The 22,337-nt window shown below is 41.3% G+C and overlaps 1 protein-coding gene across 3 annotated transcripts in view; it reads left to right on the plus strand.

The window, feature by feature from the left end:
• Window positions 1-22,337, plus strand: part of LOC128703497 (ATPase family gene 2 protein homolog A) — a 197,434-nt gene that overhangs the window by 101,007 nt on the left and 74,090 nt on the right. For all 3 annotated transcript variants that reach the window (XM_070087022.1, XM_070087027.1, XM_070087035.1), the window contains one exon: window positions 15,105-15,155. In XM_070087022.1, the coding sequence (XP_069943123.1) occupies window positions 15,105-15,155 (51 nt within the window). The remainder of the gene's footprint in view (window positions 1-15,104; window positions 15,156-22,337) is intronic.

The raw sequence follows: 22,337 nt of genomic DNA on the forward strand, positions 1-22,337 counted from the left end.
TTCAAGAGATTCCTTCACAGACTTTTTAAGGAAGTCGGATAAGATGCCTGTAAGATCAGTAAGGTTCGGGATAAACCGTGCATAAAAATTTACAGAACCAAGAAAGCTACGCATGAGCTTCTTGGTTTTGGGGAATTTAAATTCTAATAAAGCTTTGATCTTACTGGGGAGAGGCTGCAGAGAGTTATTAGAAAGTATCAGTCCAAGATATCTAATCTTGTTATACCCAAGGAAGCATTTCTTCGGCTTGGCAGTGAGGCCATGTGAGCGTAACCTACACAAAACTGATGTTAATGTTTGGATATGTTCGCCCCACGTAGATGTCATTACGTAAATGTTATCAAAATAAACTGAAACATTTGGCATATTACCCAAGACCTTTCTCATCAGTCTCACGTAGGTAGCACAGGCAGTTACCAAACCGAAGGGCATAGTTCTATATTGCATCAGTCCTTGGTGTGTAGGAAAAGTGGTGTACTGCTTAGAAGAAGGATCTAACATTACTTGATGATATGCCTGCGCAATATCAATCTCTGAAAAGAAGGAAGCGTCATAAAATTTGTGTAGATCGCTATCTATTAAGGGCATAGGCTCAGCATCCCACCGAGTTATAGCATTAAGGCCTCTGAAGTCAATAGCAAGTCTATATGAATTATCCTCCTTCTTAACTATGACTACTGGTGAGCAATATGCAGATACTGAAGGTTCAATGATCTTTAGTTTTAATAATTTGTCTACCTCTCGGTCAAATGCATCCCTAAGGTGAACTGGAACTGGGTATAATTTCCGTTTGATAGGATTGTCAGTAACTAAGTCAATCTTATGGACTACCGTGGAGGTAACACCTGGAATATCGGTAAAGATGTCTGAAAAGTTACTCACACATTGAAGTAGTTCATGTCTCTTATGGTCATCCAAAGATTCATTAATATTAATGTTGGTGGCATCTGAGTGGTCAAGAGTCACCAAGTCATGTAGTTCTTCATCATAGTCTAAGTTAGAGGTGTCAATTATGCACACCTTACATTCTTCAGTTGTCGTATCAAGTTCGTGTGGAAAAACTAAGTCAAAGTTATTAAGGCAGTTAACTGAATTTCTTCGGTAATATTTCTTAAGGATGTTGATATGATAAAGCTTAGGTTTCCCCTTGACTTCTATGAGGTAGTCAACTTTCCCACAAATTTTTAATACTTTATATGGACCTTTCCATGCTACTAATAATTTATTTGATTTGATAGGCAAAAGTACAAGAACTTCATCTCCTACTTTAAAACTTCTCCTCCGACTTTTGGAATCAAAATAGGTTTTGTACTGGTCCATTGACAAGCTTAGGTTTTTCGAAACTATGTCAGAGGTCTCCTCAAGTTTGGATCTAAGGTCAAGGAGAAACTGGTAAGAAGACTGAACCTCAGCACTCACCTCCTCATTAGTCCATAAGTCATGAAGGATGGACAGTGGACCTCTGGCCTGTCTACCATAGAGAAGTTCAAAAGGTGAAAACCCCAAAGAGTCACTGGGAACTTCCCTCATGGCAAACAAAGCACAGGGTAGGTAACGATGCCACTCCTTAGGTTTAAGGGAGCAAAGTTTCCTTAAAATGGACTTGAGAATCGAATGCTGGCGCTCAATCCTCCCATTACAGCTGGGATGATAGGGTGTGGTGAAGAGAGGCTTCACTCCCAGAAGTTGGTATAGATGTTGCATTAAGTCAGATGTGAATTGTGTCCCATGGTCAGACAAAATTTCTCTAGGGATGCCCACTCTGGAGAAGATGGACAAAAGGGCTTCAGCCACCTCTGTAGTAGTTATGGTCTTTAAGGGTATGGCTTCAGGGAAACTCGAAGCATAATCAACTAATGTTAATATATATGTCCCCCAGATGAAAGTGGAGATAAAGGACCAACGATGTCAATAGCTACTCTTTCAAACGGTACCGTAAAGATAGGCATTTTGACCATAGGTACTCGCCTGGTACCTCGGGAGGATGACAGTTGGCAAACTTTACACGATCTACAATAGGTAGTTACATCTGAGGACATTTTTTGCCAAAAATAGGTTTCCCTAATTTTATTTAAGGTTTTACAATGCGAGAAATGTCCGGCCACTGGCAGGTCATGAGCCATTTTAAGAACAGTCTCTCAGCATTGACTTGGAACAACTAAGATGGAATAGTCTATCTCATCTGAATTTAATTTGAATACTGACTTGCACAAGACATCTTTTATATATTCAAATTTATATGAAAAGTTTTTCCTTTGGATAACTTGATTTTGTTTAGCGGCATTATGGAAATTCTGAAGAGAAGGGCAATTACGTTGTAAATTGACAAAGGAGTCCTTCGATATATCTAAAGGCTTAAAGTTAGGGAAAATCAAAGGATGGACAGTAGGAGAAGCCTGGGCTTTGGTCTGAGCCCTAGTCAAGACATTTATGGTATCGTAGGTAATATCTTCACTTTCATCTAACAAGTGAACCGGTGATCCTACTACCTCGCTTTTGAGAGTATCATCACTGGTTTTTAATCCCACATGAATCTCACGAGACATTGTCTCATCTGAACTTTCAAGGGACTTCTCTGACTCTACAGAAAGAGGATCTGAAACACCTATGTCCATCTTTGGTGATGAAAGGTCAACCTCAGAAGGAAGAATGGCACCTTTTACATTACCTATTAGTACGGAGCAAGAAGTGATGGGAGCTAGTACGGCTTCAGACCAACCTGTGAACCATTTAGACCTAATGTAACAATGGATGGTAGGAAAAGTGTCCATACGGCCCAAGTAGTCTGAAAGTATAGCAGAGGAATGAGTTTCTTTAAGGTTAGGGAACAGCTTATCAGAAATGATTATACATGTGCATCCAGTGTCTCGTAAAATGGTAGATACATTAAGTCCATTAACTGTTCCTGAACAGAAGGGTGCTTGGTCATTACAGTCTTTAAAACATCTTCCAACTTTATGGACCTTCTTAGAAGGACAATCTGGACGTTTATGTCCCTTAACACCACACAAATGACAAACAGGAATAAAAGAAGTCATTTTACTTTCCACTAGAGGCTTTGATTTCTTAAGGTCTGATGAACCCTTGCCCTTAGGGTTCGATCTCTTTAGGTCTTTATAGGAATTGTGAGCCTCAGCATACAGGTCAGCAGCCTCAGCAACGTCCTCAGCTTTAATCAGGTTACGTTCTCTGATGAATGTTCGTATCTGATGGGGAAGAGCTTTCAGGAACTGGTCAGCAACCATGAAGTCTCTATGAGATTCATAACTGTGATCAACGGAAAAAAAAAAAAAAAAATAGAAAAGCCAGATACAGCGATTGATAAACAAGGAGGTCGACCGTTCGTCATTGTAGGAGCTGCCAGATATCACCGGCTCTTCAACACGCAAGTTATACTTTTGTATCAGTCAAATCACATATTACTCGGGTAGATAATTTCCAGTAGATCCTTCATGTGTTAGCTCAAATCACCGACCAGTATGTTTTAAATAAGTGACCCACTGATCAGAGCAGATTGACTGGTCCGAACCCTTGACTGGTCCGAACCCTTGACTGGTCCGAACCCGGGACTGGTTTCAAACAGTTTCATTGGACAATAAAGCAGACTGTAAACGGATGGGGTTGTAGGCGCCCTTATAAACACAAACATTAAAAATCAGGAACGTGACGGTAAGCTGTCCAATATACAAAAAGAGTTAGAAACAGAAATACAAATAGCTAGAGCTTCATTTAAGGTTATTAATATAATATTCAAGAGGTTGCTAGTAGAATTGCAGTAAATCAACCATTCAAATCATTATGAAGCTGTGTGTAGTCTGTGGTCAGTCAAACAAACGGGCTTCCACATGGATAAATTGTCATTTTTGTGGAAATTGGTGTCACGCCCCTTGTGCAGATATCCCAGAACTAGCTACAAGCAGTATTAAAACAGAGAAGTGTTTTTGGGTATGCCCAAATGAGGAAAATCTGTGGACTAAAATCACAAGGGTATTAAAAGAGGACAACATCAAAGCTGCTTTCATAGAAAACCTGGAAGCTTTCTACAACAGATGGGAACATAAAAAGTCTGGGCTGAATGGTACTGCCCTTGATACTGGCCATGTAGTCACAAACTGTAAGGCTGGAGGTGATGTCCTGGTAGTCAGTAAATGTGGGGCTGATAGTGCTGTCCTGGGAGACAGTAATGATGAAGCTGGAGGTGCTGTCCTGGGAGACAGTAATGGTGAAGCTGGAGGTGCTGTCCTGGGAGATAGTAATGGTGAAGCTGGAGGTGCTGTCCTGGGAGACAGTAATGGTGAAGCTGGAGGTGCTGTCCTGGGAGACAGTAATGGTGAAGCTGGAGGTGCTGTCCTGGGAGACAGTAATGGTGAAGCTGGAGATTTTGTCTAGGTAGTCGGGAATTATACGCAGGAAGGAATACATATAAATGACCTCATAGGGGACAGGAGCCATAGTAGGGAAACAAGTGTAGTCAAAGATAAGATAAAACCAATATTGCAAACTAGAAATACCGCAGGAAATAGCAAACAAGAGGACTCCAATAGCAATAGTGAGGATAAATTACCAAAAACAACTGGTGGGAGCTCCATTGTTGGTGCTAGGGAGGATAGAAGTAAGACAGGGAAACATGCACCAACAGGGAATACAGTCACAGAAACCCAAGGCAAGCGGAAACCAAGCCTGTGCACATACTATGCACTTCGTATCTGCTGGCATGGGAAATCTGGAAAAACAGATGGGACATGCAACTATGACCACCCTAGAAAATGCCATGCCCATAATGACAACAGGAAAATGCAAACTTCCTTCCTGTAAGCTTTTTCACCCTGAAATGTGTACCTCTTCAGTACAGGAAAGACTGTGCTATAACTTAAATTGCCAGGCATACCATCTAAAGGGGACAAAAAGATACAAAACATCCAGGCCATGGGAAAACCTGGGTAGCCACAGCCACTCAAGAGGGAGAGGTTTTTTAGTGCCAGGAAGAAAAAAAAACTGGCAGGAAATGGCAGAAATCGTACACCAAATCCAGTCATTCCTGGAGTGGAACCACAGTCGATGGCCTCCACTCCAAACCAACAGATACAGATACTAATGCCGGAAAAAAAATCCCCCCCCAGTACCAACAATACCACCAGTCCGATAACATTCTTCTTTGCAAATATACAGGGTCTAAAGCCAGCAACAAACAACAAAATACCTTTCATCCGTGGACTGCTTGCAGAGGCAAAGGCAATGTTCGCGGCTTTCACTGAGACCCACATAAAGGATCACTTGGACAACGAAATATGGATCCCAGGTTACAACCTATACAGATGTGACAGAGTGAACAGGCAAAAGGGGGGGGTTGGCCTGTACATTGCAGTCACTTGTTTGCACAGAACTGCTTAATGCCTCAAATGACGTAGTGGAAGTTTTAGCAGTAAAGGTCGAGAACCAAAACCTAGTCATTGTGGTAGTCTACAAGCCTCCGGATGCAACATCCCAGCAATTCCAGGAACAGCTGTTAAAAATTGACCACTGTCTGGAAAATCTTCCAGCTCCTGCACCCAACATCTTGCTCCTGGGGGATTTCAACTTAAGGCACCTAAAATGGAGGAATATAGCAAATAATATTGTTGCAGTAATAACACCAGGAGGCAGCTCTGATGAAAACTCACACTCACACGAGCTTTTAAATCTCTGCACAAAATTCAATTTAAACCAGCAAATAATAGAGCCTACTAGACTGGAGAATACACTAGACCTCATCTTCACTAACAATGATGATCTGATAAGAAATGTCACCATATCAAAAACAATATACTCAGATCACAACATAATTGAGGTTCAGACATGTATGCGTGGAGCCCCAGACCGACAAAATGAGACTAGTCACGAGGGAGCATTCACCAAATTCAACTTCAATAACAAAAACATAAAGTGGGACCAAGTAAACCAAGTCCTAACCGATATAAGCTGGGAAGATATACTAAGCAACACAGACCCAAACTTATGCCTAGAACAGATTAACTCGGTGGCACTCGATGTATGCACAAGGCTTATTCCTCTAAGAAAAAGGAGGAGTAGATGTAAAATAGAAAGAGACAGGCGCTCCCTTTACAGGCGACGGAAAAGAATAACAGAGCGGCTAAAAGAGGTCAATATATCTGAAATGCGCAGGGAGACACTGGTCAGAGAAATAGCAAGCATCGAACTTAAGCTAAAAGAATCCTTTAGGAGTCAGGAATCGCGGGAAGAACTAAAAGCCATAAATGAAATCGAAAGAAACCCAAAGTATTTCTTCTCCTATGCCAAATCAAAATCGAGAACAACGTCCAGTATTGGGCCCCTACTTAAACAAGATGGGTCCTACACAGATGACAGCAAGGAAATGAGTGAGCTACTCAAGTCCCAATATGACTCAGTTTTTAGCAAGCCGCTAACCAGACTGAGAGTCGAAGATCAAAATGAATTTTTTATGAGAGAGCCACAAAATTTGATTAACACAAGCCTATCCGATGTTATCCTGACGCCAAATGACTTCGAACAGGCGATAAATGACATGCCCATGCACTCTGCCCCAGGGCCAGACTCATGGAACTCTGTGTTCATCAAGAACTGCAAGAAGCCCCTATCACGAGCCTTTTCCATCCTATGGAGAGGGAGCATGGACACGGGGGTCGTCCCTCAGTTACTAAAAACAACAGACATAGCCCCACTCCACAAAGGGGGCAGTAAAGCAACAGCAAAGAACTACAGACCAATAGCACTAACATCCCATATCATAAAAACCTTTGAAAGGGTCCTAAGAAGCAAGATCACCACCCATCTAGAAACCCATCAGTTACACAACCCAGGGCAACATGGGTTTAGAACAGGTCGCTCCTGTCTGTCTCAACTACTGGATCACTACGACAAGGTCCTAAATGCACTAGAAGACAAAAAGAATGCAGATGTAATATATACAGACTTTGCAAAAGCCTTCGACAAGTGTGACCATGGCGTAATAGCGCACAAAATGCGCGCTAAAGGAATAACAGGAAAAGTCGGTCGATGGATCTATAATTTCCTCACTAACAGAACACAGAGAGTAGTCGTCAACAGAGTAAAGTCCGAGGCAGCTACGGTGAAAAGCTCTGTTCCACAAGGCACAGTACTAGCTCCCATCTTGTTCCTCATCCTCATATCCGACATAGACAAGGATGTCAGCCACAGCACCGTGTCTTCCTTTGCAGATGACACCCGAATCTGCATGACAGTGTCTTCCATTGCAGACACTGCAAGGCTCCAGGCAGACATCAACCAAATCTTTCAGTGGGCTGCAGAAAACAATATGAAGTTCAACGATGAGAAATTTCAATTACTCAGATATGGTAAACATGAGGAAATTAAATCTTCATCAGATTACAAAACAAATTCTGGCCACAAAATAGAGCGAAACACCAACGTCAAAGACCTGGGAGTGATTATGTCGGAGGATCTCACCTTCAAGGACCATAACATTGTATCAATCGCATCTGCTAGAAAAATGACAGGATGGATAATGAGAACCTTCAAAACTAGGGAGGCCAAGCCCATGATGACACTCTTCAGGTCACTTGTTCTATCTAGGCTGGAATATTGCTGCACTCTAACAGCACCTTTCAAGGCAGGTGAAATTGCCGACCTAGAAAATGTACAGAGAACTTTCACGGCGCGCATAACGGAGATAAAACACCTCAATTACTGGGAGCGCTTGAGGTTTCTAAACCTGTATTCCCTGGAACGCAGGAGGGAGAGATACATGATTATATACACCTGGAAAATCCTAGAGGGACTAGTGCCGAACTTGCACACAAAAATCACTCACTACGAAAGCAAAAGACTTGGCAGACGATGCACCATCCCCCCAATGAAAAGCAGGGGTGTCACTAGCACGTTAAGAGACCATACAATAAGTGTCAGGGGCCCGAGACTGTTCAACTGCCTCCCAGCACACATAAGGGGGATTACCAACAGACCCCTGGCAGTCTTCAAGCTGGCACTGGACAAGCACCTAAAGTCAGTTCCTGATCAGCCGGGCTGTGGCTCGTACGTTGGTTTGCGTGCAGCCAGCAGCAACAGCCTGGTTGATCAGGCGCTGATCCACCAGGAGGCCTGGTCACAGACCGGGCCGCGGGGGCGTTGACCCCCGAAACTCTCTCCAGGTAAACTCCAGGTCTCCAGGTAATTCCTGAATTCTCTATCCAAAAGTCGAACAAACGAAAGAGTGTTACCTGTAACTGCTGAAAGTTCTGGCTAGGCTGTAAGGTGGCATGCCTGAAATCTTTCCTTTAAGAATTTGTGGTTTTTTTGATATGCTTTAAGGATTGCCTTCTTCAGTAGGTTATAATTACATATGATATCCTGCGACAAAGTTGCATAGATATTCAAAGCAGTACCAGAAAATAACATACCCAACCTAGTAGCCCAGGTGTCAGCAGGCCATTCACAGAGGGTAGCGGTATTTTCAAACCTGATAATGTATGAAGTAATGTCTTCACCTTCTGTGAAGGGAGGTAAATTAGGTGTTGGAATATGTGCACTAGCTGCATGATGTTCAATTACTCCTTCCTCTAATTGTTGTTGTGTAAAAGTTAACTTTTTATTCTCTAATTCAAGGCGAGATTTTTCGAGCTCGCGATCCTTTTCTCTCTCTATTAACTCGTGTTCTCTATCCTTTGCTCTTTCCTCAAGTTCTCTTAATTTAACTTGTTCCTCACGTATCTTAGCTTGTTCCTCACGTATCTTAGCCTGTTCCTCACGTTCCCTAGCTCTTTCTTCACGATCAAGTCTATCACGCTCTTTTTGGTCTTCTCGCTCTCGTTCTAACTGTCTTTCTCGGATTTCTCTCTCAATTCTCTCTCTCTCCTTTTTCTCTTCTCTTTCGATTCTCTCTCTCTCCTTTTTCTCTTCTCTTTCGATTCTCTCTCTCTCTCCTTATTCTCTTCTCTTTCCCTTTCTAGCTGTCTTTCTTCTCTCTCAATTCTCTTTCTTTCAAGTCTTTCCTGGATCTTAGCACTAATGAAAGATTCTAAATTTTTCCCTGTTATTCCTAACTTGCTTCCAGTGTTCATCCAAAACTGGTATTCCTCCATGCTTGCAAGAATAACTTAAACTATCAGGGGAAATGAAATGGGTATTAAAGAAAACGGAGGGTTCAATTCCTGCTCCGCTCAAACTGTAAATAAATCAGAGGGCTCGATCCCTACTTCAATTAAACAATATGTATTAATGAAAACGAAGGGTTCTATGCCGGCTCCAAGCAAACAGTAAGTAGAATGGGGTCACTTGACCATCCAATCTTCTCGCCAACAAATCAAGAGTGTCCTACGACAGTTCCCTTGATATAATAAAGAGCTCAATGAAACAAATTGTCACTGGAAAATCTCGGGTCCCTAGAGTCTAATCCTCCAAAGTGTTTCAAGCTCCAAAAGTTGGCAGAATTAAATATTATATCCTGCCTGACTTGACTTACAGTAAATTGAGACTATAACAATCACCAAATCTTTTAAATACCTGTACCGTAGTCCTACCATAGAGAATGATTACTCATGGCTGGTGGTAACCGTCTGTGGTATGCAGCGTTGAAGTTCCAGTGGTAGATTCGAGATGGAGTTGAATCTTGATTCAGTCGAGTTGATCCTGGCAAGGTCGCCACTTGTGAAGGCTTACTCAGCCCTGTAACAACTTCAGTCAGTATTACTCAGGCTGGCTCCTCCTCAGGAAAATTGAAGAATAGAAAAAGAAATAATAACAGACAAACATAAACACTTTATTATATAGAAAATATAAAATATAAAACACTTAAATATGAAATATTAATCCTACATTAAAGAAAATGAAAAATGAAAAATATAAATGATAACTGAATTCAACGCTAATATATATAGGGGTGTCTGGTGTTGGTGACACTGTGTGTTGTTGAAATCGTAGCCGTTGCTGATGATGGGGGGGGGGTCGCAGGTGTTGGTTATGACCCACTGGCTAGTTCTTCACAGTATAGCCGTGAGTATTATATCCCGATGACAGGAAAGCAGGTTCTTTACCACTGCAATGATGTGGGGTTACGTCCTGCAATTTCATACAGGTGCACAGGTAATTAAATCCAAAAAGGGGACATCTCAGGACGTTAGTCCATCTCCATTCGTTCTTCTCGTTGATTGACAGGTGACCCTCTCTGTCATCCAAGCTGAAAAGATAGACAGGTTACCCACTGCTTAAATAATCACTCTCCATAAGTACAATACCTAAAAGACGTGGTGATTATTACAACAGTCAACTTAGAGCAAGGCTGAAAAGACTAAGTTTATTATTGGTCAAAAGTGAAGCTTTCAACCAATAAATCCACTAGAATACAAGGTAAGCATGTACTTACAGTAGTGTTGGGAGCTGTGAGTCGAGTGATTTACTGTTTGACCAGAGCCCCACACGTCACCTTTCGGGGGGGGGGGGAAGGAGGGGAAGGGATAGCGGGAGCTAGACTGACCCTACCTTAACAAGCAGCCGGCAGTCAAACTATCACTTTCGGGGAGGGGGAGAAAAAGGCGGGAATAGCGGGAGCTTGACTTACCCTACCTTAACAAGTAGCCGGCAATGAAACTATTGTTAATATATACTCCCTGGCTACTCCTATCTATTGAACTTTTCCCTCACAATGGTAGAGCATTGGACTGTCAATTTACAGACCACAGTTCAAGCTCCTCATACACCCTTCTGTTTATTCATTAACATTTGTTTATTACAACTTAATTTGAGTCCATTTGTTATTAAGTTTACTGCTAGGTAGGTGACTTGGAGTAGCAAGTGTCAGGAGACTTTCCCATACATTTTGCTTCTCCCAAAACTGAATCTTGGTCTTCATGGGTATGAGCCAAATGTACTTAGGAGGATAGTACCTGCCTGGGTGGTTGCTGTCTACCAACCTACTATCACAGGATGTTTTATGATAATAACAAACATGTCATCATGCTCATGTTTTTGGTTGTTCACACTGTCACCTCTGATCTTAACACCACCACCTCTGCATTCTTCTTGTGAGAAACACTTTACAAGCTGTTGCTGTGTCCAAGTTGCTTGTGGTAGAATGTGTCATTGTCCAAGGTGCTTGTGGTAGAATGTGTCATTGTCCAAGGTGCTTGTGGTGGAGCATGTCACTGTCCAAGGTGCTTGTGGTAGAGCATGTCACTGTCCAAGGTGCTTGTGGTGGAGCATGTCACTGTCCAAGGTGCTTGTGGTGGAGCATGTCACTGTCCAAGGTGCTTGTGATGAAGCATGTCACTGTTCAAGGTGCTTGTGATGGAGCATGTCACTCTCCAAGGTGCATGTGGTGGAGCATGTCACTCTCCAAGATGCATTTGGTGGAGCATGTCACTGTCCAAGGTGCTTGTGGTGGAGCATGTCACTGTCCGAGGTGCTTATGATGAAGCATGTCATTGTCCAAGGTGCTTGTGATGGAGCATGTCACTGTCCAAGGTGCTTGTGGTGGAGCATGTCACTGTCCAAGGTGCTTGTGGTGGAGCATGTCACTGTCCGAGGTGCTTATGATGAAGCATGTCATTGTCCAAGGTGCTTGTGATGGAGCATGTCACTGTCCAAGGTGCTTGTGGTGGAGCATGTCACTGTCCAAGGTGCTTGTGGTGGAGCATGTCACTGTCCAAGGTGCTTGTGATGGAGCATGTCACTGTTCAAGGTGCTTGTGATGGAGCATGTCACTGTCCAAGGTGCTTGTGGTGGAGTGCTCTGTGCATTTGGTGGAGCATGTCACTGTGTCTTGTGGTGGAGCATGTCACTGTCCGAGGTGCTTATGATGAAGCATGTCATTGCATGTCACTGTCCAAGGTGCTTGTGGTGGAGCATGTCACTGTGGAGCATGTCACTGTCCGAGGTGCTTATGATGAAGCATGTCATTGTCCAAGGTGCTTGTGATGGAGCATGTCACTGTCCAAGGTGCTTGTGGTGGAGCATGTCACTGTTCAAGGTGCTTGTGGTAGAGCATGTCACTGTCCAAGGTGCTTGTGGTGGAGCACATCAAATCACCTCTGACTGGATAAAGCATACTCTGTGTAAAAGACACATGCAACCACTTTTGGTAAGAGAAGGTGAGACTTTTGTTGAATTCTCAAGTTAATTCACAAGAATCTTCCACATCCAGAACTGAGTTTATAGATGAGGTGGCTGAGGTAGATTCTTGAGAGGCAACCACTTACCTTGGAAATATAAACACATAAGCAGCATAATGTGATCCTTTATTGACAACGTTTCACCCACACAATGGGCTTTATCAAGTCATGATTATATACCAAGCAGCCAACCAGAAGGGATATATAAATCAACAGTTGCTGATAGTTATGTGAATATTCCTGTGAATCAAGCAATCTTCGTCATCGATCAAGGTAGCATTGAGGTAGAAACTGCGTCACCCTCTACAACATTTATGAAATTAATTAAAAAAATTAGTATTCATATTTGAGCAGGAAGTAGTGATAACAATTTGTAAACAGTTTCTCATCAGTTGAGTGAGACTGAGAAACATTGGGTCACGTTCAGGACTTAGATGGAGGACCTGACCACCTGATCCACAAATACATATTTGTGTTTTTAAAGTTCTGTACTTGTTCACTCCATGATAGTTGTGAAGATTTAGTTGTAAGTGACTGTAGTGACTTAAAGTGTGACTTACAATTGCATTATAATATGTTATCAATACAGTGGTCCCTCGATAATCGTAGTTCTCAGGAATCGTAGATTTCGGAAATCATAGGGATATTTTCGTATAAACATGGGCTCGCTAATTGTAGGTTGACTCGCGAATAGTAGGTCATCCGGGACGCGTACACATGCTGTGAGCCGGGGCGGCCTCCCTACCCAGCCAGTGTGGCATTGTTTACCAGTGAGCGAAGGTCCCCTCCCGTGCTCCTACGAAATATTTCATAATACTCCACTCATTTTAGTGCTTGCAAGTACTAAATAAGCTACCATGGCTCCAAAGAAAACTCCTAGTGCCAAGCCTGTGGTAAAGAAGGTGAGAAATACGATTGAATTTAAGAAAAACATCATTGAACAATATGAAAGTGGCACAAGTGCGGCCAAACTGGCCAGGATGTATAAGAAACCCTACACAACCTTATGTTCCATCGTGGCTAAGAAAGAGGAAATCAAGGACGCTGTTGTTGCAAAGGGGTTAAGTATGCTGAGAAAAATGAGATCACCAGTACTCAAAGATGTTGAGAAGTGTAATTATTGGTGTGGATAAACGAGAAACAATTAGCAGGAGATACTCTTATAACTTCGATTATTTGTGAAAAGGCTAGACAGTTGCACAATGATCTGGTAAAGAAATTGCCTGCAACGAGTACTAATATTTGTGAATTTAAGGCCAGCAAAGGTTGGTTTGAGAGACTTAAGAACCGTAGTGGCATTCACAGTGTGGTAAGGCATGGTGAGGCTGCCAGTTCGGACCACAAGGCGGCTGAAAAATATGTGCATAAATTCAAGGAGTACATAGAGGCTGAAGGGTTGAATCCTGAACAAGTGTTCAATTGTGATGAAGCAGGCCTCTTTTGGAAGAAAATGCCAAAGAGGACCTTCATTACACAGGAGGAAAAGGCAATGCCAGGACACAAGCCTATGAAAGACAGGCTGACGCTCATGTTCTGTGCTAATGCTAGTGGGGATTTCAAAGTGAAGCCATTACTAGTGTACCATTCTGAAAATCCCAGTGTGTTCAGGAAAAACAATGTTATGAAGAGTAAATTGTGTGTGTTTTGGAAATCTAATAGTAAGGCATGGGTCATGAGGGAAATTTTCGTCGAGTGGTTCAATGAAGTGTTTGGCCCTAGTGTGAAGAATTACCTCCTGAAAAAGAAATTGGATCTCAAGTGCCTGCTAGTAATGGACAATGCACCTGCTCATCCTCTAAACTTGGATGACCTAATTTTCGAGGAGTTTGGGTTCATCACAGTAAAGTTCTTGCCCCCGAATACCACTCCTCTCCTCCAGCCCATGGACCAGCAGGTCATTGCAAACTTTAAAAAACTCTACACCAAAGCAATGTTTCAAAGGTGCTTGACTGTGACCACAGACACTCACTTGACCCTAAGAGAATTTTGGAGAGAACACTTCAGCATCCTCCATTGCATAACCCTTATAGGTATGGCTTGGGAGGGAGTGGCTACCAGGACTTTGAACTCTGCTTGGAGAAAATTGTGGCCAGATTGTGTCGACAAAAGGGATTTTGAAGGGTTTGGGACTGACCCTGATGAGCCTATGTCTGTTGCTAAATCAATTGTGGCACTGGGGAGTTCCATGGGGTTGGATATGAGTTTGGAGGATGTGGAAGAGTTGGTGGAAGACCACAACGAATAGCTCACCACTGAGGAGCTGCAAGAGCTTCAGCAGGAACAGCAACAGATTGCAGCTCAGAATCTTGCTGCAGAGGAGGAAGAGAGATGGAAGAAGGTGCCTTCCTCAGAAATTAAAGAGATTTTTGCTATGTGGGGTAAGATGGAAAGATTTATGGAGAAACATCACCCTGGCAAGGCTGTTGCAAGCCATGTTGGCAACATGTTCAGTGACAAAGTCTTGGGCCATTTTAGGAAAGTGTTAAAGAGACGCCAGAAACAGAGCTCTCTCCACAGTTATTTTGCGAGACAGGACTCCAGCGACTCAAGCCGGTCCTAGTGGCATTAAGAAACAGAGAAGAGAAGCAACCCCAGAAAAGCAATTGGTACCTGAGGTGTTGCTGGAAGGGGATTCCCCTTCCAAACTGTAAACAATCCAATCTCTCTCCTCCTCCAGTCTCCCATACACTAAGAGAATCTCCAATAAAGATCAGTGTTATGCTGTTAATGTTTCATTCATCATTTCCCATTGTATTGTTTATGTACTACATCTGTATTTCATGTAAAATTTTTTTTTGTTTTAATACTTCTGGGTGTCAGGAACAGATTAATTGTATTTACATTATTTCTTATGGGGAAAATCGTAGATTTCGATAATAGTAGCAACTCCAGGAATGGATTAACTACGAAAAACGAGGGACCACTGTACTTGTGTTAACAACAACACTTGTGTTACTAATACTGTTGTGTTATCTTTGACAGGTGAGGTGGTCAGATATATGCGGATACCAGCATGTCAAGACTAAGTTACAGGTGAGCTATTGTTAGTGTTATTGTTGTTGTTATTGCTCAATATGAATGTTGCCTACAAAAAGAATTGCCGGTGTTTACAAATTCATATTTTGTAATGAACATTGTGGGAACACTCAGTGTTACTACTGCTGAACAGTAATTCCTTACTTAACGTCGTCAATAGGTTCTTGGAAACTGCAACTTCAAGTGAAGCAATGTATAAGGAAACCAATTTTACCATAGACTAATTGATATAAACAAGAGCTAAAGTCCTACAACAAGGGAGAGCTGAGAGGGAGGGCAGTAATGCTCCAGACGCCATTACTGTGGAGAACGTCGCTCTGTGGCACTATGAAGCTGTATATTTGCTCTTTTATTAACATTTTTGTTATTTTAGGTATCACACATTTTCTGAATTACAGTGGACCCTCAGTTAACAATATTAATCCATTCCAGAGAGCTTGTCCTTAACTGATTTTATCGTTATCCAAATTAATTTTCTCCGTAGGAAATAATGGAAATCCAATTAATCCGTTCCAGACACCCAAAAGTATTAAAAAAATAATTTTTTTTCACATGAAATACAGTGGACCCCCGCATACCGATTTTAATCCGTGCAAGAGGGGTCATTGTTATGCGAAATAATCGGTATGCGAATGAATTTTCCCCATAAGAAATAATGGAAATCAAATTAATCCGTGCAAGACACCCAAAAGTATGAAAAAAAAAAATTTTTTTACCACATGAAATGTTAATTTTAATACACACAAACTGAAAAAGGCATGCACACTTACATGACACTTACTTTTATTGAAGATCTGGTGATGATTGATGGGATGGGAGGAGGGGAGAGAGAGTGTTAGTGTTTAGAAGGGGAATCCCCTTTCATTAATACTTGAGGTGTCGAGTCCTTTCCTGGGGTTACTTCCCTTCTTCTTTTAATGCCACTAGGACCAGCTTCAGAGTCACTGGACTTCTTTCGCACAACATATCTGTCCAAGTACCATTTCAAATTGTATTTTTATATTATAAGTTTATATTATAATTCCTACCATCTGTCCATTTAACTTTGCTTACCATTACTTAATTTTAGTCCCTTTTATATTTTCTCCTTTATTTTAGCTTTATATAACTATCCTAGTTTATATATCCACAACTGTTAAAATAATCAAGGTGCTATTCTCAGGTGCTAAAGTAGAATAAGCTCACAATCTTGCCATTATATTCCAAAGCTCATTTATCCACAACCTATATTAGTCCCTTTTTATTATAATTTTAAACTATAATTATAACTTTAAAAAATTACCTTTATAGTACTACCTACTATCATATTCCCAAGCACTATTATATGATCATCACTTTATTTGTATTAGTCCCTTAGCTCATTATTTTACATTTGTTAAATAATTCAGGTGCTATTTTTTAGCTTAAGACTATTTACTTTGTTTTATACTTAATTCTAACTATAGATTCACTACAAATCTTATGATTACAAGCATTGATCCTGATACCAACCTCTTATTTAATGACTTAAATGAATCAAACAGTTACTGTAATTACTACACTGCAGAACAATCAAAGGCACTTCTCAGTGCCAACAACAACATAACTATCTTTAACTACAATATCAGATCTTTAAGCAAGCATTACGATGACCTCATAGCATTACTAAATTCCTTACATGCCAATATGTCCATCATTACACTAACTGAAACCTGGCTAAAGCCTGATAGTACAGATGTCTATGCCATTCCTGGTTACACAGCCATACACAACTGTAGGCCAGACCAACAAGGGGGTGGCACAGCCATATACTACTCAGACCAACTAGAATGTATCACTAATACTTGCACAAGGGATGAACATGGGGAATATATAATAGCTAAATTCAAATCCAAATACCTACAAAAACCTCTCACATTGATAAACATCTACAGAGTTCCACAGTCAAACAGCCAATTTAGTCAAAATCTAGGAAGTATGATAACTGATGCACGCATGAACAAAGATCACTTACTACTCTCAGGTGACTTCAATATAAATCTCCTGCAAGACCAGGACCCACACGTTACTGAATTCACAAACACAATGAGTAACTGTATGTTACTACCAACAGTAACAAAACCTACAAGAGTTACAGAGACTAGTGTTTCCCTACTTGACCACATCTGGACCAACACCATATCCCCTTTAAAATCAGGCATAATTACAGATAATACCACAGACCACTACCCTACTTTCCTCATAACAACTCTTGGTAAACTACCCCAAGACACTACTAAAGTCACCTTCAGACTTCACAATGAGGCAGCCATTAATAACTTCGCAACAGCATTAGCAAACATTGATTGGCACACTGAGCTAGAAATCTATACAGATATTGACGAATGTATTAATAATTTTCTAAAAAAGACCCAATACCTCTATAACAAGCACTGCCCTAAAAAAACTAAACAGATGACAGCAAAGAGACTGAACAGTCCCTGGCTAACACCCAGCATTCTCAAATCCATAAATACAAAACACCAATATGAAAAACAGTACAGAATGGGTCACATAACCAGAGACCAAACAAAACGTTACTCGTCAATCCTAACCAGCCTGATAAGAAGGGCAAAAAAATTGTATTATGAGAACAGATTATCCAACTTACGAGGTGATATAAAAAAGACCTGGAAAACACTATCTGAAATTCTGGGAACAAAAAAGATATCACGAAATAGCGAAATAAAATTAGCAAAATCAGATGAACCCCAACTCCCACCAACAGAAACAGCAAACAGACTCAATGATTTCTTCTCCACTATAGGACAAAACCTTGCCCATAAAATCCCAAGCTCAGATACCCCACCAAATAACTACCTCACCGGCAACTACCCGAACACACTGTTCCTAGCTCCGACTAACCCATACGAAGTCTCCCTTATTATCAATGCACTAAAAAACAAGGCAGGAGATTTAAGTACCTTACCACCCTTTATATATAAAAAAGTGTCACAAGTGCTATCTCCAATCATTGCAACACTCTTTAACAAATCCATTGAATCCTCCACCTTCCCTACAGTACTCAAAATAGCAAGGGTCACCCCGATCCACAAAGGAGGAGACCAAACAGAGTTGAATAACTATAGGCCAATATCCAACTTACACCCTCTCTCAAAAATCTTTGAAAAACTAATTCATAAACGAATCTACTCCTACCTTATCTCCCAAAACATACTCAACCCCTGCCAATTTGGATTCAGGCCTAATAAAAATACTAATGATGCTATTATACACATGCTAGAACATATATACACTGCAATAGAGAAAAAAGAAGTCCCACTGGGGATCTTCATTGACTTACGTAAAGCTTTTGATACAGTTGACCATGACTTGCTCCACGTAAAATTGTCACACTATGGTATAAGAGGGCACTCCCTCAATTACCTCAAGTCATACCTCAGCAACAGAAGCCAATATGTGTACGCAAATGGGGCAAACTCTTCTGCGCAACCAATTACAGTTGGTGTCCCACAGGGAAGTGTCCTTGGCCCTCTTCTCTTTCTCCTATACATAAATGACCTTCCAAATGCTTCGCAATTACTCAAACCCACACTATTTGCAGATGACACTACATACGTCTTCTCTCACCCGAGCCCAGTCACACTAGCCAATACTGTAAATACCGAATTACAGAAAATATCTACCTGGATGAGGACTAACAAACTTACACTAAACATTGACAAAACCTACTTCATTCAGTTTGGTAACAGAGCTACAGATGTCCCTCTTAACATAATGATAAACGGATCACCTATCACAAAGCTAACAGAGGGAAAATTCTTAGGAATCCACCTTGATAATAGACTCAAATTTCATACACATATACAACAAATTTCTAAGAAAATTTCCAAGACTGTAGGCATACTATCGAAGATACGGTACTATGTTCCACAGTCAGCCCTCCTGGCCCTATATCACTCTCTTATTTACCCCTATCTCACCTATGGAATTTGTGCATGGGGCTCAACAACAGTTAACCATCTCAGACCACTAATTACCCAACAAAAGGCTGCAGTTAGAATGATAACAAATTCTCACTACAGGCAGCACACTCCACCAATATTCAATACACTAAACCTACTCACCATACAAAACATCCATACTTATTACTGCACCTATTACATACATAGAACACTTAACTCTGATATTAACCCTCCCCTCAAACATCTCCTTGCCAACCTCAACAGAACACATGACCATAACACAAGGCACAGATCACTCTTTGATGTTCCTCGTGTTCATCTCACACTATGCAAAAACTCAATGCACATAAAAGGCCCTAAAATCTGGAATTCATTACCTGTAAATATAAAAGAAACACTACCTGTTTATAAATTCAAGTCTCTACTCAAAGATCACTTACTCACCCAAAACCAAATAAATACTGAATAACTGAACCTTATAAATTGTATATCTTAAATGTTTCTCACAATTATATCACATAAATGTTAAACCTAAAACCCAATCTAACTTTATTATTTTTTAAATACACTACCTAACAGAATCCTTCATATGACCTGTCTTTGTAATACTCACTTGTGCTTTATAGTAATCTGTTTACATTAATGTTTTATCACTGACTTCATCATTGCTTAGTTAATCTTAAGTTAATTTTAAGCCAGCCCGTAATGCTATGCATAGTATAAGTGGCTTTGGCATACTGCTCTTATCTGTATTTTTTTGTACCTCTGTATGTGTGCACAAATTTATAATAAATAAATAAATAAATAAATAGTGGCCTGTACCTCTCGTTCCTTTATGACTTCCCTAAAGTGTTTCACAACATTGTCAGTGTAATAATCACCAGCACGGCTTGCAATAGCTGTGTGAGGGTGATACTCATCCATAAAGGTTTGCACTTTCAGCCACATTGCACAGATTTCCTTAATCTTTGTAGTAGGCAACTTCTTCAATTTCTCTCTCCCCTCCTCTGAACCAGTTTTCTCAGGTCTGGCCTCTTGCTCTTGAAGTTGATCTATCAGCTCATCAGTGGTTAGTTCTTCATTGTCCTCCTCCACCAACTCTTCCACATCCTCCCCACTAACCTCCAACCCCAAGGACTTTCCCAATGCCACAATGGATTCCTCAACTGGCATAATCCTCTCAGGGTTAGCCTCAAACCCTTCAAAATCCCTTTTGTCTACACATTCTGGCCACAGTTTCTTCCAAGCAGAGTTCAAGGTCTTCTTAGTCACTCCCTCCCAAGCCTTACCTATAAGGTTTACACAATTGAGGATATTAAAGTGCTCTCTCCAAAACTCTCTTAGAGTCAATTGAGTTTCTGAGGTCACTACAAAGCACCTTTCAAACAGAGCTTTTGTGTACAGTTTCTTGAAGTTTGCAATAACCTGCTGGTCCATGGGCTGCAGGAGAGGAGTGGTATTAGGAGGCAAAAACTTGATGTTAATGAATTTCATGTCCCCATAAAGTCGCTCTGCCACGTCTGTAGGATGACCAGGGGCATTGTCTAACACCAGGAGGCACTTAAGTTCTAATTTCTTTTCAGTTAGGTAATCTTTCACATTGGGGGCAAATGCATGGTGTAACCAGTCATAGAAAAAGTCCCTAGTGACCCATGCCTTACTGTTTGCCCTCCACAGCACACACACATTCTCCTTGAGGACATTCTTTTGCCTGAACGCTCTGGGAGTTTCAGAGTGATACACTAATAAAGGCTTAACTTTGCAGTCACCAGTAGCATTGGAACACATCAACAAAGTAAGCCTGTCTTTCATAGGCTTATGTCCTGGGAGTGCCTTTTCCTCCTGAGTAATGTAGGTCCTGCTTGGCATTTTCTTCCAAAACAGGCCTGTTTCATCACAATTAAACACTTGTTCAGGTTTCAGTCCTTCAGTCTCTATGTAATTCTTGAATTCCTGCACATATTTTTCAGCCGCTTTGTGGTCCGAACTGGCAGCCTCACCATGCCTTATCACACTATGTATGCCACTACGCTTCTTAAATCTCTCAAACCAACCTTTGCTGGCCTTAAATTCAATCACATCAGCACTAGTTGCAGGCATTTTTTTAATTAAATCCTCATGCAACTTCCTAGCCCTTTCGCTTATGATCGCTTGAGAGACGCTATCTCCTGCTAGCTGTTTTTCATTTATCCACACCAATAAGAGTCTCTCAACATCTTCCATCACTTGCGATCTTTGTTTCGAAAACACAGTTAAACCTTTGGCAAGAACAGCTTCCTTGATTGCCTTTCTGGTGCCCACAATAGTAGCGATGGTTGATTGGGGTTTCTTGTACAACCTGACCAGGTCAACGATACGCACTCCACTTTCATACTTATCAATGATCTCTTTCTTCATTTCTATTGGAATTCTCACCCTTATTGGTGTAGGGTTGGCACTAGAAGCTTTCTTGGGGCCCATGGTCACTTATTTTCCAGAAACAGCACCGAAAACACTGTAATAATACGAAATATTCCGATTGTATGCTTGGATGTTACCGCGGAGGCTGGCTGGTAAACAATGGCACGGGCGGCACATGTGAGGCTGGCTGAGGGCGCACATTGGACGCGTCTCGGACGAAAATCGGTGAGCGGGTTTTTAAGCGGTATGCGAGGCAAAATTTTTGCGATTAAAGCAAGCGGTATGCGGATTAATCGTTATGTGGTGCCATCGGTATGCGGCGGTCCACTGTATACATTTTCCTAAACAGAAAACAGTGAGACACGCAGAATAAATTATTTATTATTTATTGGCTCTACTAACGATAAAAAACTCAGTGAAGGACATTCATCCAGAATGTATCCGCGTGGCCCGAGCTGCCCAGCCACTCCAGTGATGGAGTGAATGATGGTGAAAGTTTTTCTTTTTTGGGCCACCCTGCCTTGGTGGGAATCGGCCAGTGTGCTAATAAATAAATATTTTTTTTATTAGCACACTGGACGATTCCCACCAAGGCAGGGTGGCCCGAAAAAGAAAAACTTTCACCATCATTCACTCCATCACTGTCTTGCCAGAAGGGTGCTTTACACTACAGTTTTAAACTGCAATATTAACACTCCCTCCTTCAGAGTGCAGGCACTGTACTTCCCATCTCCAGGACTCAAGTCCGACCTGCCGGTTTCCCTGAATCCCTTCATAAATGTTACTTTGCTCACACTCCAACAGCACATCAAGTATTAAAAACCATTTGTCTCCA

The sequence above is a fragment of the Cherax quadricarinatus genome, chromosome 2, assembly GCF_038502225.1.
Source record: "Cherax quadricarinatus isolate ZL_2023a chromosome 2, ASM3850222v1, whole genome shotgun sequence".
Classification (NCBI taxonomy): Eukaryota; Metazoa; Arthropoda; class Malacostraca; order Decapoda; family Parastacidae; genus Cherax; species Cherax quadricarinatus.